Source organism: Schistocerca nitens, chromosome 2 (genome assembly GCF_023898315.1).
Source record: "Schistocerca nitens isolate TAMUIC-IGC-003100 chromosome 2, iqSchNite1.1, whole genome shotgun sequence".
Lineage (NCBI taxonomy): Eukaryota > Metazoa > Arthropoda > Insecta > Orthoptera > Acrididae > Schistocerca > Schistocerca nitens.
This window is the reverse complement of record NC_064615.1, coordinates 564,532,511-564,549,886: the sequence shown is the minus strand read 5'-3', so window position 1 is coordinate 564,549,886 and position 17,376 is coordinate 564,532,511. Positions and strand designations below refer to the sequence as shown.

At 43.7% G+C, this 17,376-nt stretch overlaps 1 protein-coding gene and 1 non-coding gene across 2 annotated transcripts in view; both read right to left on the bottom strand.

Moving 5' to 3' along the window:
• The window catches only part of LOC126236606 (transducin beta-like protein 3), a 157,857-nt gene that overhangs the window by 25,072 nt on the left and 115,409 nt on the right, over positions 1-17,376 (bottom strand). The window contains exon 13 of the mRNA XM_049946043.1: positions 4,441-4,665. Within this exon, the coding sequence (XP_049802000.1) occupies positions 4,441-4,665 (225 nt within the window). The remainder of the gene's footprint in view (positions 1-4,440; positions 4,666-17,376) is intronic.
• On the bottom strand, positions 717-791 carry Trnas-uga (transfer RNA serine (anticodon UGA)). The gene has a single exon. It is a non-coding gene; the product is annotated as a tRNA-Ser (tRNA).

Here is a 17,376-nt window from a genome sequence, read left to right as displayed (position 1 = left end):
CAACACAACATGCGTTTGTTACCAGAGTTTCATTTATTTTTAGAGCTATTTCTTCCTCCTCATGTCTGGTTCTACCTGTCTCTGACTTAACTATATCCCTTTTTTTTTTTTAACTATATCCCATATTGTTTTTTTTTAACTATATCCCATATTGTTTTTTTAACTATATCCTATATTGTTTTTATTTTATTGCTGGATGTATTTATCTTCTTCTCATAATGCAGGTGTTTAGATTTCTGGATAACCTTCTTCATTATTTTGCAGTAATTTCTGTAATGAGCAATAATGCTAGTATCAAAGGTGTCCCTACGTATCAGATAGAGTTTCCTTTTTGTCTCATAATATATCTATCCCTTATGTGATCCATGGTTTCTTATTAGACTTCTGCTTACTTTGAGTTACCTTCAGGGGAAAACAATTTTCAAATAAGGTGCTAACTTTATTAATGAATGTTTTGTATTTTCCATTTGTGTCTTGGATGCTGTAAACACCCATCCAATTAATTTCTTTGAGCAATCTCCTAAATTTCTCAGTTTTTGACTGTTTCATTGGCCTTCTGTATTCAGTTCTGATAGATGTTTTACCCTGACAATTTTCAAAATTTAATGTTAGGTGTTGCATGTCATGGTCAGATAGCCCATTTACTACTGGAATGAGATTTTCACTCTGCAGTGGACTGTGCACCGATATGAAACTTCCTGGCAGATTAAAACTGTGTGCCGGACCGAGACTCGAACTCGGGACCTCTGCCTTTCACGGGCAAGTGCTCTACCAACTGAGCTACCCAAGCACGACTCACGCCCCGTCCTCACAGCTTTACTTCTGCCAGTACCTCGTCTCCTACCTTCCAAACTTTACAGAAGCTCTCCTCCAAACCTTGCAGAACTAGCACTCCTGAAAGAAAGGATATTGCGGAGATATGGCTTAGCCACAGCCTGTGGGATGTTTCCAGAATGAGTTTGGAAGGTAGGAGACGAGGTACTGGCAGAAGTAAAGCTGTGAGAACGGGGCGTGAGTTGTGCTTGGGTAGCTCAGTTGGTAGAGCACTTGCCTGCGAAAGGCAAAGGTCCCGAGTTCGAGTCTCAGTCCGGCACATAGTTTAATCTGCCAGGAAGTTCCATTTACTACTGGTTTTGTAACGTGGCTTAGTTGCCTAGAATTGTCTATAAATATATTATCAATGGCAGTCTTAGAACATTTGTATACCCTAGTTGGGAAATTTACAGTAGAAATTAAATTGGATGACAATGTAACTGATTTCAGTAACTGTTCGCTGACAATGTGTTTCAGGACATCTATATTAAAATCACCAGCAACTACTAGTTCTTTGTTTTTTTTTTTAAGTTTTAGATGAGATAATAAATCTTCAAGACCGTTTATAAACAGGTTGGAATTTCCTGAAGGTGCTCTGTATATGGCTACTATTATGAAGGACCTATTATGAAATTCTATCTCTGTTGCACACACTTCTAAGTGCTGCTCTAAGCAAAATTTATTAATGTCAATATTCTTAAATTTAAAACTGTTTTTAACAAATGTGGCAACTCCTCCTTTCTCCATCTTTTGTCTACTGAAGTAGGAGGCTAACTTAAATTCTATGAGGTTTAACATATCTATGCCACTGGTCACATGATGTTCAGAGAGGCAGATTATATCAACTGTGTTGGATGACTAATTCATCAATGCACATAAGTAGTTCATTAATTTTACTTCTAAACCCTCGAATATTTTGATGCACACTAAAGATAGTTGGCATTTCACATTTACTGAGATGAAATCAGGTGGAAATAAAATTTCTGCTGATTGCTGTAAATTTTTAACCAACAGCTGTGTTCGCTGATCCAATGTGCCAGGATTATGCTGTTTGATTTGTTTATCAAACAAAGTTTGTTTCAATCTTTACTTCTCTCAGAACTTGACTTTGTTCTATCCTACCTATTCTAAAAAAGGTGCTGCTCCAACACCTATGACTAGAGGTTTAACATATCTATGCCACTGGTCACATGATGTTCAGAGAGGCAGATTATATCAACTGTGTTGGATGACTAATTCATCAATGCACATAAGTAGTTCATTAATTTTACTTCTAAACCCTCGAATATTTTGATGCACACTAAAGATAGTTGGCATTTCACATTTACTGAGATGAAATCAGGTGGAAATAAAATTTCTGCTGATTGCTGTAAATTTTTAACCAACAGCTGTGTTCGCTGATCCAATGTGCCAGGATTATGCTGTTTGATTTGTTTATCAAACAAAGTTTGTTTCAATCTTTACTTCTCTCAGAACTTGACTTTGTTCTATCCTACCTATTCTAAAAAAGGTGCTGCTCCAACACCTATGACTACTGGTATTACCACTCACGGCAGTGCCTCCCCCCCCCCCCCTATATTTCCTGCTATTAGCCCAGCCAGTTTACCCTTCCCTTTCCTGTTGAGGTGTAGGCCATGTCTAGTATAATCCCACCTACTGAGAGAATCAACCTGACCAATACGTGACCCCGCACTCGACCCAAGCAGCCGTTCCAGCTCCAAATTAACTCTCCCGACAGAAGAGTTTAAATGAGGTCAGCCATGAAGTCTCAGAACAGACACAAACTCAACACTAGTATGTCTCGTTGCTGATGCAATCTTTGCCAGGTCACACTCTATATTGTACCCAGGATACCTGTCAAGCCCACCCAGAATAACCACGGTGTATTCCTTGGTAAAATCTTTACAGAGTGAACCTAAATCCTCTGTCACCTGACCCAGAACAGCACTTGGTTTAAAAAAATTTGTGACCTGGTATTCTGATCCTAACTGGACCTGCAAAAGTTGGCCTACACCTCTGGCATGTGAACTACCTAACAACAAAACTTTCTTTCTCTTAGCTGACTTCCCTACATTCTTATTCAATGTTCTACTGAAAGTTTGTTGTGCCCTCTCTACACCTACCTCTGTCTGAGGCTCATCAGCTTCTAACTGAAGCAACAGGTCAAACTTATTCTTCACATTCACCACAAAGCTGTCTGACAAAGTTCTAGGTCTGTTACTCCTGTTACCTGTTGCCACTTCCCACCTCTCTTTACCCTTCTCCCTCCTTAACCTGTTCAGATCTTCCCTAGCCTGCTCTAACTGTGCCTGAAGGGCAGCAATTTTCCCCTCCTGTTCCACTATTTTCCTATCTCTACTGCATATCCTACAGAACCACAGATGAGGCTGATCCACTTCCCCATTTCCCACGCCGCTACAGTCACCCCAATGGAAAAAACTACTGCACCCATCACACCAAACCCCAGAGCTAACAATTCTGTGGCATGTCAGGCACTTTTCACTCATGGTAAAAGTCTTACTTTAGCGAGAATAAGTCAAATTAAATTACAGGAAAACAAGAAAACACTTTTACGAAAGATTAGGTCTAGTCTCAATCGTATGTAAACAAACTTACTTTAGTGACAATAAGTTAGATTACTGAAAAGAAGAAGAAAAACACATTTACAAAAATTAAGCCTAGTGGCAACTGTATATAAACAAAGCTACTACCATACGTACAACGTTTCCAGATGCCGGAATTTAAAATTTACGCTGTGTTTCGCAAAATAAGAGTTAAACAACAAAGGGATATGCTTTTCTTAACTTGCTGGAACGGAACAGAACAATTAAATGAGATTCTATAAGTTTTACTGCGCTAAAATGTATGCAAGAATTAGATCGTAACCCTACTTTATGTTCCTTTCACGTTTTCTAGAATAATACGCAAAGAGAAGTGAAACCTTTAATAGTGAGCTTGCAAAACACACTAATACACGTATTAAACTGATTTCCTGAACTACACAGAGTTTTATTACACTCTAAATCACTTACCTGTACGGCAGCACAAAACACACCCGTCTCGCCAGGTGCAGGGCTACCAACTTGAAGAATTTAATGTTACAGTTGTGTTGGATAACAAAAAATATGTAGTTTCTACCTAAGCTTTCTTCTTTTGCTGGCAACAACTACACAAACTTACACAGTGCAAAATTCAAAACTTCGATGAACAACAGAATGTGATAAATCAGTGAGCTTGTACCCAATGGTAGCATTTTCTGTGTCATCAGAGGAAATGACCAATCTGTAGAAATTGACACCTGTTTGAAATTATTGACCAGAAGTTACATACAATCTACCTATCAGCAATAAGAATCAATTGTGAATTACTGATTATTCTCTATCAGTAATTTAACACTTCTCATTCAAAAATAAAAGGAGCAACAGCAAATTCTTGAACATGATAGGAATTTCAGCATAGCTGGGTTTCATATTGCAAAATGTTTATAAAAGCAGACTTTGCAACATTCATTAAAACTAAATATCAGTAACATTGTACTTATATCAATTTCACTGGAACCAATGGAAGTATTTGCTGAATAATGGAATTCCTTAAGAGTGGATTTGTCAATACATTCTTTTACTGTACCTTGTACAATTGATAGCACCTGTCTTGGGCGATTCAGTGACAGAGCAAGCTGCAATGCTTCAAGCAGATGGTCTGTCTGTAATAAATTGTTTAACTGCTGCTCCTGCAAAACCAACTGCTGGCTTGCCTCTTCAGCAGCAGCTCGCTTTTCATCACTTACATCACGCCAAACCACCAATGTTGAATCAGAGCCACCTGTCACAAGGTGGCTTTCATCACTGGACACTGGAGAGAGAAAGAGAGAGACAGAGAATCATTTACTTGACATCCAAGGCTCAAAACAAAGACACATGCGAATAAACCTCTAGAGCACAAAGTAAAATACGTGAACAGTAATGATTTAATTTATAACAAAGTACTATTTTCACTGATTAGATTTACAAGTTCAGTCTTGTGTAAAGACTTTTTGGTGTTGGACAAGAAAGCCATATTTCAAATACACAAATTATTTGTTTGACTGCTGTGGAGCTACTTCATTATTTTTAATGAATGATAGTAACTAAGACCAAATTAGCTGACTGTGGTCAACCAGAAATTACAACTGTCATGACAATTATTTGTGCCATCTGGTAGGCTAAGATATTTACAGTGTTGTGTAGAAGGAGTTTTTTGGTACTTACTAAATCAATCCAATAACATTTTAAGCTTAATATATAGTACTGTACTAAGGTAATGCATGTATTAACCCATAAACATCATAGTAAAATGTTCAAGCACCGAACATTACATCATTTTTCATATAGTTACAGACTTTAAAAAGTCAGCATGAAAATCATACGTCAAAAAGTCATCTTTGCTTCCATTGTCACCACAGGAGGAATGAAAGGATAAAATGACAGCTCTGTTGCAGAGAAATGTTGACTCAGTCTTCTTGATATTAAGAAACATAACCTAATGACTCAAATTGCACTTCCTACTTACAGGAATATAAAGAAAAATTCAGTAATTTAACAGGTGTAAATTGATCTAAGCTTTCAAAAGCATAATTATAATTGGGGTCAAAATGAAGCAAGAGTAAACATGTCCCACAGATAATAGAAAACCTCTTTAACAGTCATAAAATGTTATTTTTAAAATGGTAAACACATAACATACCCAACTTTAAAGCCACCCTAACTATGCAAGTATTTTCTCAAGGAACAACATATACAATTATATAAATATGGTAATGACATGTCCAGGCAGAAAGCAATGTTCAGGTGCATTAGCAGTAGTACTCCGAATCAACAAATCCGCTTTTAAGGAACTCCTGTTCTTAATAACTGTTTACGTTGGACCTGGTAAACCTCCCATAAAAATGATTTTATTCCTCTCTGCTTTTAATACACCCCACTTTAGGGGAAAGTCTACTTCTAAGGTACAAACATGAAACATTCTGCAAATTAAAGTCCAGTTTTCATGCAATTCCTAAGATATCTGAGTGGTTTTCTGATTTCTTTCAGTTTTACACAGGTTGAACTTTGGGCCTTGCGGCACAATAATGGTAACTGATTGTTTTGATTGACACATAGCTAGATCATAGTTTCTTTTTTTTCCCAGTAACTCAGTTACCCTTGTAGCAAAACCATGAAGATGTGTTGAATGAATCAGAAATTAATTTCCGCCCTGCCTACTGTGCAACTTGGGTCATGTGATCTGATGTCACTGTCACTTAGTCTACGAAGTGCAAGAAGGGTAACTACTTCTTTATTGAAATGCCAAATGTATCGGTGTCACTTTGTGGAGTTACGGCCTGCAAATGCAGAAAGATTATAATTCAGCTAAAACTGATCACCATTAAAGATGTCGAAGAAATATAATGCTGAAGAAATACAATTTGGCTTCATCTACATTGTTGACATACAAAAAATAGGGAAGCATTCTTGAATGTCAAAGCTAATGATTCCTACAGACCTGAAACGAGGAAAATTTATATGTCTACATTAAATTATGAGGAAAATATTCTGTTAAAGTGGTTGGGGATACTAAAACATCCAATATCTGTCAGTCTTGATCCGAGAAGTCATCAAGATGGCAGACACTGTCATTTCGCCCTTATACAATATGGTGAGCATGACATCACAAATTAAAGATAGAAACAGACAAAAATAATGCAACATATATTTAACTGGATAAACTGTGTGACACTAAGGAAATAATTGTGAGAATTAGGATACCTTGGGTGAAGACAAATTAATTATATGACATTTCTAATATTAGAGACATAATAAAACAAAAGATTACTCAAAAAACAGCAAACAAAATCCTCAATAAATGTAAAAAGAGAAAGTGAATTCTAAGATAACAAGACACAAATTATCTGCAAAGAAGTGTATCAGAAATTTCACTTGACCTGCAAGCTCATACAAAATTCACAATACCGTAAAAGAACAAATCGCTCCAAAAATTGGTATCAGAAATTTTGCTTGACCTACACAGCTCAAACCAAGTCCATGATGCCAAGAAACCAAAACTCACTTGCACAGCTGTTACTGAACACCTAACCTAACTGAAATATCTAGAATAAAATCCAGTACATCCACCAACCACAATCAAAATAGTTAAAACATAACACCAAAATTTTAAAAAAATACATTAATATCAATTTCAATATACAAGCAACACCAATTAAGCACATAAATAAACATACCATACACACTAAAATTAAAACAAATAAAACAACGAAAAGATTTTTGTGCCCCCACCCTCCACACACAGACTGGGAAACAAAAACTGCTGATGTCATCCATTTCTTCCAAACATAACCCCTCTTAAACCACCACCCACCCACAATCTAATACCCATGTGAAACACAAAACCCAAGTAAATACATAATTTTAAAAAATTACATCATTCATACTTGTGAAATAGAAAACATAAAACACCCCAAAAAAAACCAATCTAACACAACCCCCACCCCTCATCAAACCTTCCAGAGAAACTAGAAACTACACCAAGAAAACACACTACACCCAAACCCAAAATTGACCCTAACAAAATATCCTGAATCAAATTAACCACTTACCTCCATCCATTAATTCAACTTAAAAAATTTGGCCTACACATTTTCCCAATAATGTTTTACAAATTCATAAACAGACAAAAATTATATAACAAAATCTTCCTCCAGCAGTACTCATCTAAGTGAGATTGCAAGGTGAATGTGTACTTCTTCCCTCTGTCTATCACAGATTTAATGATCCCCCCAGTACCCTTCTGTTGTATATGTACAAGACCCATTTGAAAATTTTGAAACTCCACTCTCTGACTGACAACTAAATGCTTAAACCACCATTCCCTAAATCCTTATAAGATGACTATGAATCAGAAACAAATCCCACAATATGACTCACTCTCCCACATTTCACCTTAACAAATAATACAGACACACCAATTTCCACAACACCCCCCCCCCCTCCTCTCAACTGTCTCCTATACTTGGTCACTGAACAAACTTCCCTACAAAAAGAAAACCAATACCTCAACGTACAATCACTAACACCAGTCTCAAGGGCACAAAACTCAATTGAGAAGTGATAGCAAAAATAGTATGTTCACAACAAAATCAAACAATATAAAATCCACAAAGGAATATCAACAATGTTGCAGCAGATAGGTTGCTACTTACCATAAAGAAGACACATTAAGTTGTAGACAGACACAATTAAAAGACACTTACATAGAGCTTTCAGCCACAGCCTTCATCAGCAAAAGAGAAAAAACACGCACACACAAGCAAGCACACCTCATGCACACGTGAGCGCTAACTTTGGCAGCTTAGGCCAGAATGCAAGTGTTACATGGGATGGCAGCAACAATGTGGAGGGGGCAGGGAAGGGGAAGGAATAGTAGTGTAAGGGTAGGTGGGACAGAGGAACGCTGTCTGGCAGACTGTGCAGGGACCAGAATGCCAGCAGGTGCAGTGTGAGGAGGTTATGGTGCATGGAGGTGGGGAAAAAGGGAGCGAAAAGGAGAGGAGCAGGGGAAGATGAGCAGGTGCTTTGGCAGAGGGTAGCAAACAAAGAGGCCGGAACACAGTGAAGCAACCATTGAAGTCAAGCACATTATGCTCAGCTGCATGTTGTGCCACTTGGCAGTCTACTTCGCTCTTGGCCACAGTTTGGCATAGGTCATTTATCCAGGTGGACAGCTGGCAGGTAGTCATCCAATATTAAAAGCAGCTAAGCTGGTAAATGACATGGCTGCTTTCGCAGGTGGCCCATCCCCTGATGGATTAAGATAAACCTGTGACAGGACGGAATAGGAAGTGCTGGGTGGGTGGAGTGGGCAGGTCTTGCATCTGGGCCTTCCGCTGGGATATGATCCTTGTGGCAAGGAGTTAGGATTGGTAGTGGCATAGGGATGATCTAGGATGTTGTGGAGGTTGGGTTGTCGATGGAACACACTTCAGAAGGGGTGAGGAAGATCTCGGGTAGGACGTCCCTCATTTCTGGGCATGATGATAGGTAATCAAAGTCCTGGTGAAGGGCGTGGTTCATTTGATCCTGTCAGGGGTGGTACCGGGTAATGCAAGGGGGCACTCCTTCGTGGCCGGTTCTTGGGAATGGTGGGAAGATTGGGACTGTGAGGGGAAATGGCACAGGAGACCTGTTTGTGGACTAGGTCTGGGGGACAGTGCTTGTCTGTGAAAGCCTTGGTGAGACCTTCACATACTGAGCACAGGAGCTTTTGTCACTGCAGATATGCCATCCCCAGGTAGCCAGGCTGTATGGGAGGGATTTTTTGGTGTGAAAGGAATGACAGCTGTCATAATGCAAGTACTGATGGTGATTGGTGGGTTTAGTGTGGACAGAGATGCAGATGGAGCCATCAGAGTGTGTGTGTGTGTGTGTGTGTGTTGGGGCTTATGGGTGCTCAACTTCGAGGTCATCAGCGCCCTGACACACATTAAAAGGAACAAATATGGACAGACCTAATAAAACTGAAAAACACACTCAAAGAAAGCAGGAAGAGAAGGAAAATACTACATCAGAAAGTAAAACCGAAGGAAAGGGAAAACATAGCAACAAGAATGCGACAGGAAATTGTCATTGGCTGGCCACTTACATAAAATATGGGCGAGCTTGTCACACAGTGAACAAGTTAAAATCCTCTCCCTAAAATCTTTGTAAAAACATTTGACATGGCACAGAACTTTAAAACTTTAACCACATTGGTCCGAGTGTTTCCTAAAAGAGATGGCAGGTCCGCCGGCAAGTCAGCCGCGGCCTGCTGGTCAGAAAATAAAACGCAATCCAATAAAACGTGGCGCACAGTGACCTGGACGCCGCAAGCACCACACATTGGAGGGTCCTCTCGCCGGAGCAGGAAGCCATGCGTCATAGGGCTGTGGCCTATTCGAAGCCGCGTGAGGAGAACCTCGTCCCGTCGATGGGGCTGAAAGGAAGTACACCACACACGCGTTGTGGGCTTGACTATACGGAGCTTATTGTCAGTCACTTCCAGCCACTCATCCTCCCACCGACGCATGACTCGTGAGCTCCACAGCGAGGTGAGTGCGTGCAAGGGGATAGCACACTGAGATACTTGTGGATCGAGACATGCCTCCTTGGCTGCGAGATCTGCCCTTTCATTCCCAGCAATGCCGACATGCCCCGGAACCCAGCAGAAAGCTACAACCTTCCCCAGTCGCTGTAGTCGGAGGAGGGCATCCTGGATGGTCTGGACTATTTTGTCTGCCGGATACAAACGTTGCAATGAGTGAAGGGCACTTAGTGAATCGGAACAGACAACAAATTTAGGAGAGGAAGAAAGTCTCATCTGCTCCAGTGCCCGCAACATCGCAGACAATTCTGCATCAAAGACACTAAAAGTCTGAGGCAGTCGGACCTTGAGGACACGCTCCGGAGAAACAACTGAGCAACCCACGGAATCCCCGTGTTTCGTCCCATCCATAAAAACAGCTACATAGTCGTGGTGCTCAGATAAAATGGCAGAAAATGCTGCATTAAAAACGGTGGCAGGAGTGCAATCTCTCTTGTACTGCAATAAATCTAAAATCACACCGGGCCTCTTCAGTAACCAGGGTGGCAGGCGGTTAAAACCCAGGATTTGGGGTGGTACAGACTCCACACCGAGGGACTCAAGCACACGTTGCACACGGATCCCAAACGGCAACGTAGCCTGGGGGCGGCGAGAAAAAAGGCGGTCCAAAGGTGGATGGGCAACATGACGGTGATCAGGCGAGCTGGGAGCTGCAAGAAACTTACAAGCCTGGTGCACCAGCAGGAGCTGCCGCCGGATGGTAAGTGGCAGTTCGCCAGCCTCAGCACAGAGGCTGGGTACGGGACTGGTCCGATAAACACCCATGGCCAGTCGAATCCCAGCATGGTGAACAGCGTCAAGGATCCGCAAATAAGACGGCCTCGCTAACCCATATACTGTGCACCCATAGTCCAGCCGTGAGCGCACAAAAGCTCGATAAAACTGAAGGAGACGCACCCTGTCCGCTCCCCAAGACCTGTGGCTGAGGCACTTGAGGATGTTCAGTGCCTTCAGCGTTCTGGCTTTCAAGTCACATAGGTGTGGCAACCATGACAACCTGGAGTCAAAAATTAGGCCCAGAAACCGCACTGTGTCTCTAAAATGTAGGACAGTATCCCCCATATGCAAGGCAGGCAACGTAAAAAGACAACGAGAACGATTAAAATGAACACAAACACACTTATCGGCAGCCCACTCCTCTAACCGCCGCACTGTTAGCTGCAATTGACGGCTCGTGGTTGCAACACTAGAGGAGGAACAGAAAACAGCAAAGTCGTCCACAAACAAGGAGCACTGTACTGGACTCCTCACTGTAGGCGTTATACTGTTGATGGCTACGGCAAAGAGGGTAACGCTTAAAACACTGTCCTGGGGGACACCGATCTCTTGCTCAAAGCGATCAGACAGTGTGTTACCAACGCGGGTCCGAAAAAACCACTGAGACAGGAAAGACCAAATGAAAATGGGGAGGCGGCCACGAAAGCCCCATTGATGCAATTGTGCAAGAATACAGTGTCTCCAAGTAGTATCATATGCCTTACTGATATCAAAGAAGATACCGATACAGTGATGCTGACGGAGGAAAGCCTGCTGAATAGCCACCTCGAGGAGGGTCAGGTTGTCGACTGTGGACCGAAATTTTCGGAATCCACACTGAAAGCGACTAAGGAGCTGTCTGGTCTCTAGCAGCCAGACCAGACGACGGTTAACCATCCGTTCCAGGGTCTTTCCGACACAGCTTGTCAAGGCGATACTACGATAACTACTGGGACATGTGCGGTCCTTTCCTGGTTTGAGGAGAGGGATGAGGATTGCCTCCCTCCACGATGTGGGGAACACTCCTGTCTGCCATATGAGATTAAAACATTCGAGGAGGATTTCCTTTGACGCCGCTGGCAGATGTCGAAGCATGGAGTACCGGATGCGGTCGTAACCTGGTGCAGTGTCAGAAGTCTCAGTAAGAGCCGAGTCAAGTTCCCACATGGAGAAAGGGGAGTTGTAGACCTCAGAACTGTTCGACCGAAAGTCCAAGTTCGCTCTTTCGACAGTCGCACGGTAGTGACGAAACGCTGGATCCTGGGTTGCAGTGGTAGTACTTTGTGCAAAATGCTCTGCCAGCGACTGAGCTATGGCTCTGGGTGTCATTTGGAGGCATCCCTGGTTCAGGACTGCAGCTACTGGTAAACGGCTGCGTTTACCGGAAATCCTCTAGATGGCTTCCCATACTTTTGTGGAACAAGTGGAACGGTTGATGGAGTCCAGAAACTCCTGCCATGACCTTTTCTTGCTCTCTTTAATGACACGGCGTGCCCTGGCTCTCGCGATACGAAAGGCGGTAAGATTGACTGCTGTTGGGCGGCATTTAAATCAGCGAAGAGCCGCACGCCTGTCCTGGATGGCTGAACGGCACTCTTCTGTCCACCAAGGCACAAGGCGCCGCTTAAGAGTGCCAGAAGACTGTGGCATGGACAGGTCAGCAGCATAGTGGATCACAAGCGTGATGTGATCCACCCATTCCTGTACGCTGTTGTGGCGGTCAAAGACAGCCAACCGAGTGAACAGTGGCCAGTTAGCCCTGCCAATCATCCACGATGGTGGCCGCTGCTCCAGCAATACACCATCCAGGAGATGAATGCGGATAGGGAAGTGATCGCTGGAATGTAGGTCGTCAATGACCTCCCAGTGAACGGAGTCAGTGAGGGTTGGAGAGCAGAAAGACAGGTCAATGGCTGAGAATGACCCTGTAGCACTAGAGAAATGAGTCGGAGTACCTGTGTTGAGGATGCACAACACTTGAGATGTTAGGAGGCTCTCCAAAATTCGACCTCGAGCGCAAAGAGAAGTGAAGCCCCACAGGACATGATGGGCATTGAAGTCTCCCAGGAGGAGAAACGGGCGGGGGAGTTGGTCGATAAGATCTGTGAGAGCGTCTAAGGTCATTGCATCTAGAGGGGGTAAATAAAGGGAGCAAACGGTAAGCCTCCAACGGGAATAAATTTCAACTGCAACTGCTTGCAGGTCAGTATCCAGGGGGAGAGCAGAGGAGTGGTGGTCATTATTGACAAACACGGCAACTCCGCCTTTGGCCCTTTCTCCAGTCAGGTCATCTCGGCGATATAACGGTTAGGTTAGGTTAGTGTTGTTTAACGTCCCGTCGACAACGAGGTCATTAGAGACGGAGCGCTAGCTCGGGTTAGGGAAGGATGGGGAAGGAAATCGGCCATGCCCTAAGGAACCATCCTGGCATTTGCCTGAAACGATTTAGGGAAATCACGGAAAACCTAAATCAGGATGGCTGGAGACGGGATTGAACCGTCGTCCTCCCGAATGCGAGTCCAGTGTCTAACCACTGCGCCACCTCGCTCGGTGGCGATATAACGTATAGCCCCTTAGTATAGGAGCATCAGATGGTTTGAAATGCGTTTCCTGTAAACATAAGCACAGGGGGCATTGCCGTGCTAGGAGGTTCAGTTCCTCCATATGTGCCCGGAATCCATTCATGTTCCACTGTTTAATGGGAGCCATCTATCAGGGTGGAAGTACCTTCATTCTCACTTTCTGTCGGGAAGGAGAGCCCACAACAGGTGGAGGCTCAGTTTTGGGGCGAGATGATTGCCCCAGTCTGACATCAACCTCCATCGCCTCAGAAGAGGAGTCGAGAGAGACGTCAGAGAGAATGACATCCACATCAGCAGACTGTATAACTTCAGTCTCCTTTAGTGGGCGAGTCTTCACCTTTGTCTTTGGCTTTGATTTTCTGGCCTGAGGTGGCATTGGAGCCAAAACCTCAGAAGCAGTAGGGGGTGTAGCAGCGCTGGGCAGTGCACAAGACTGGACCCGGGAAGGGGCAGGAAGTTCCATGATGTCAGCTACCACAGCCTGGTCAGAAGGCCGGGGGGAGCAGCAGGCTGCACAGGAACGGCAGCAGCACACGTACATTGACAAACGCAGGTGCTAGTGCTGACAGTAGCAACCTCCGTTTGTGTAGCGACATCGGTTTTCAAGACTGGCAGTTTGAGAACGGAAGAAAAGGAAGCAGCGAACGTGGGCGGCTGCATGGACTTGTAAATATTCTTCGCCTCACCATACGGGATGCATTTTGTAGTCTTAAGTTCCTGGATCTTCCGTTCCTCAAGGAAAACTCTGCATTCCATACTCCACACAGGGTGATCCCCAGAGCAGTTAACACACTTGGGAGGAGAGGAGCAACCAACTCCCTCATGGGCGGCTTTACCACAATTCCCGCAAGTGGCTTCCCCTCTACAGCCGAGAGCAGTGTGTCCAAAGTGTTGGCATTTAAAACACCGCATGGGGTTGGGGTAATACGGCCGTACACTGAGACGTAGGAAACCTGCCTTCACATGCTCTGGCAATTTGGTGCTGTTAAATGTAAGGATAAATGAGTCAGTCTTTATGAGAGTACCATCCACCCGTTTCATAACATGTTGCACATCGACAATTCCTTCCCGGGACCATTCAGCCTTCAGTTCGTCTTGGGGAATGTCAACGAGATCTCTGCAAGTCACAACACCCTTGCTGTAGTTCAAGGTGTTGTGAAATTCAGTCTCTATCGCAAGCTCCCCAAGAAATTGTGCCTTCTGAAGGTTCTGGACTTGCTGGAAGCTAGATGTTTCAACCAACAAGGTGCCATTTCGCAAGCGCTTTACAGATTTTAATGTGCCAGCAATACCCTCTAAGCCTTTCTGGATATAAAATGGTGAAACTTTTTCGAAACTCCCATCTTTTCTTTTAATTATAAGAAACACATTCTGCGAAGCAACATGTGTTCTGTTACTACTACCTGAATCAGGAGGACTGGCTACACGAGCCCTCTTGTGAGATTGGGTGTTAGAACCTACCAGCGGCCCACCCTTTCCGCTGGGAGGAGAAGAAGAAAAGTTCGAGGGTTCCATCTCGGTCCCACGAGCAGCTAGGGAACTAGGAGTCCACCTAGACAGAGCCCCACGTGCCTAGGTAAGCCTTATACAACTGAGGTGCGGCAGGTTCCCCAGAAGTTGCCCGCTAACGACTGTTCCACCTCAACAGCCATGCATCTCATCAGCGCGCAGCACACCTTGAGATTGAGGTTTTTTTTTATAGAGGTTTATTCCATCCTTGCGATCCGGGCGGTCAAGCCAAGATCCCCATTCCCTGAGACACACAACGTTCCACCGCCGCACCGCACGGTGGTGGCTGAAGTATGCTCAGAGCTTACGGTGACAGGGGACTGGCGGCGCTTACCAGTCCCCAGCTCAGGAACCCCGGGGTCGCCAAGCCCGTACCCAGCAAATGAATGCTGAGCCCCTGGGGGCATGGAGCCATCAGAGAGGAGAAGGTCAACGTCTAGAAAGGTGGCACGCCGGGTTGAGGAGGACCACATGAAGCAGATGGGAGAGAAGGTTTCGAGGTTGTAAAGAAGTGAAGATAGGGTGTCTTGGCCTAAGTCCAGATCATGAAGATATCATCAATGAACCTGAACTAGGCTAAGGGTATGGCAGTTTTGGGAGGCTATGAAGGTCTCATCTACATGGCCCATAAACAGGTTGGCATAAAAGGATGCCATGTGGGTGCCAATAACTGCACTGTGGATTTGTTTGTGTACCTTCCCTTGAAAGGTGGTCTCCTGTAGATGGTCCATAGACAGGTTGGCATAAAAGGGTGCCATGTGGGTGCCCATGGCTGTGCCACGGATTTGTTCGTATATCTTCCCTTCAAAGGAAGAGTAGGCGTAGGTTACAATAAAGTTAGTAAGGTGTGGGCTTGAGGGATGCTGGTGTGAACGGAGGTTGCACCAACAGTGACAAGTACAGATCCAGGAGGTAAAGGGTTAGGGATGGTGGAGAGTTGGTGAAGGAATTGGTTGCCATCTTTGATGAGATTATGTGCAATTGGTTGGAGGTGTTGCTCAATGAGGGCCAAAATTCTTTCAATGCGGGCACATACCCAACCACAATAGGGCATCCAGGATTGTTGAGTTCGTGGACTTTGGGGAGCATGTAGGTGAGTGCCTGTGGTCTTCGCGGTGAGGAGGGAAATGGATCCAGGGGAGAGGCTGTTAGCATTCTGGCCGCTACACACTTCGCCAGACAGCATTCCTCTGCCGCCCCCCCCCCACCCCCCCCCCCCCACCCTTCTCCCTCCAACTGTACACTACAATCCTTTTTCCCTTCCCCGCCACCTCCAGATTGCTGCTTCCATCCCACATGATAGTTGCATTCTGGCCTGATCTGCCAGAATTGGCAGTCATGTTTGCATGAGGTGTGCTTGCTTGTGTGTATGAATGGTAGGTGTTTCCCTTTCTCTTTTGCTGATGAAGTCTGTGGCCGAATGCATTGTGTAAGTAACTTAGTGTGTCTTCTGCACGATAAGTAGCAATCTGTCATTTCCTACATTGTTGATATATTAACAACACAAAATCTAGAATGGCCAGCCTAGAGTTTTGAAATCAGGAACCTCTCTGAACTGAATGCCAAATATAGTCTCATCAAGAACGCCAGATATATTCATCTCTGGTCTGAGAAGCAGCAACTTTGATTAATCCCATAACATTGCCACAGCCGAGGTACTTCGCATATTTGGCAATCAAACCAAACAACTACAAAAATTTAATAGTTTTCACCATATTGTAGCTCATAGTGGCACACAATGACCTGCTGATAAACTTCGTAATCATATCCATAACTAATAACAAACAATAAGCAAAATTAAATCTCCATTCATAAACAACACATTGCACTAAGAGTTCCAGTCCAGAAGCAAATCTATAGCCAATAACTGCCAACATAAAAGTAACTCACTAGCAAACTGCCACACGCACTTCCAATAATATTCCTAGTAAATGGCACTCAAGCAGTCCGATGAGTCCCTAACATCACTCAAAAACATTCTGAAACATCTACATTCAGCACTAGAGAGTGTCACCAAATACTCCACCGTACTCTTCAAACATGATCCCTTTTATTACACACCTTCTACTTCCATGCATGCCTCCATGATTTCAAACAACGCAGTTACATCACGGGTCAAATCCAGCAACTGGTACAGCAAGTTTTGATTGACCCAAGGGGTGTCAACAAACACAAAGTGGCAGCATTTCTGTAAGTGGAAACAAACTACAAGAAAAGGCTCATGAAATCAGCACTGAAAACTGAAGTCCATTGACTGGCTGGTTGGGTCTTTCTAAAAAACATCATAATCTGTCATTCCAAAGTGTAAGTGGAGAAAGTGTAAACTACAGTAGATTGCCACAGGGTTTTGGGCCCAGATACGTTTTCACCACTGATGAACCTGACACCTTTTAAAATTTATTTCCTGCAAAAACATGTTCTGTTAAGGGGCATAAATGCCACAGAGATAAAAAAAAAAAAAGTAAAGAAAGGCTGATGATGTCACTGTGTACAAATAATGATGCAAGTGAAAAGCTGCCTTCCACTAATACGGAAATTTAGAACT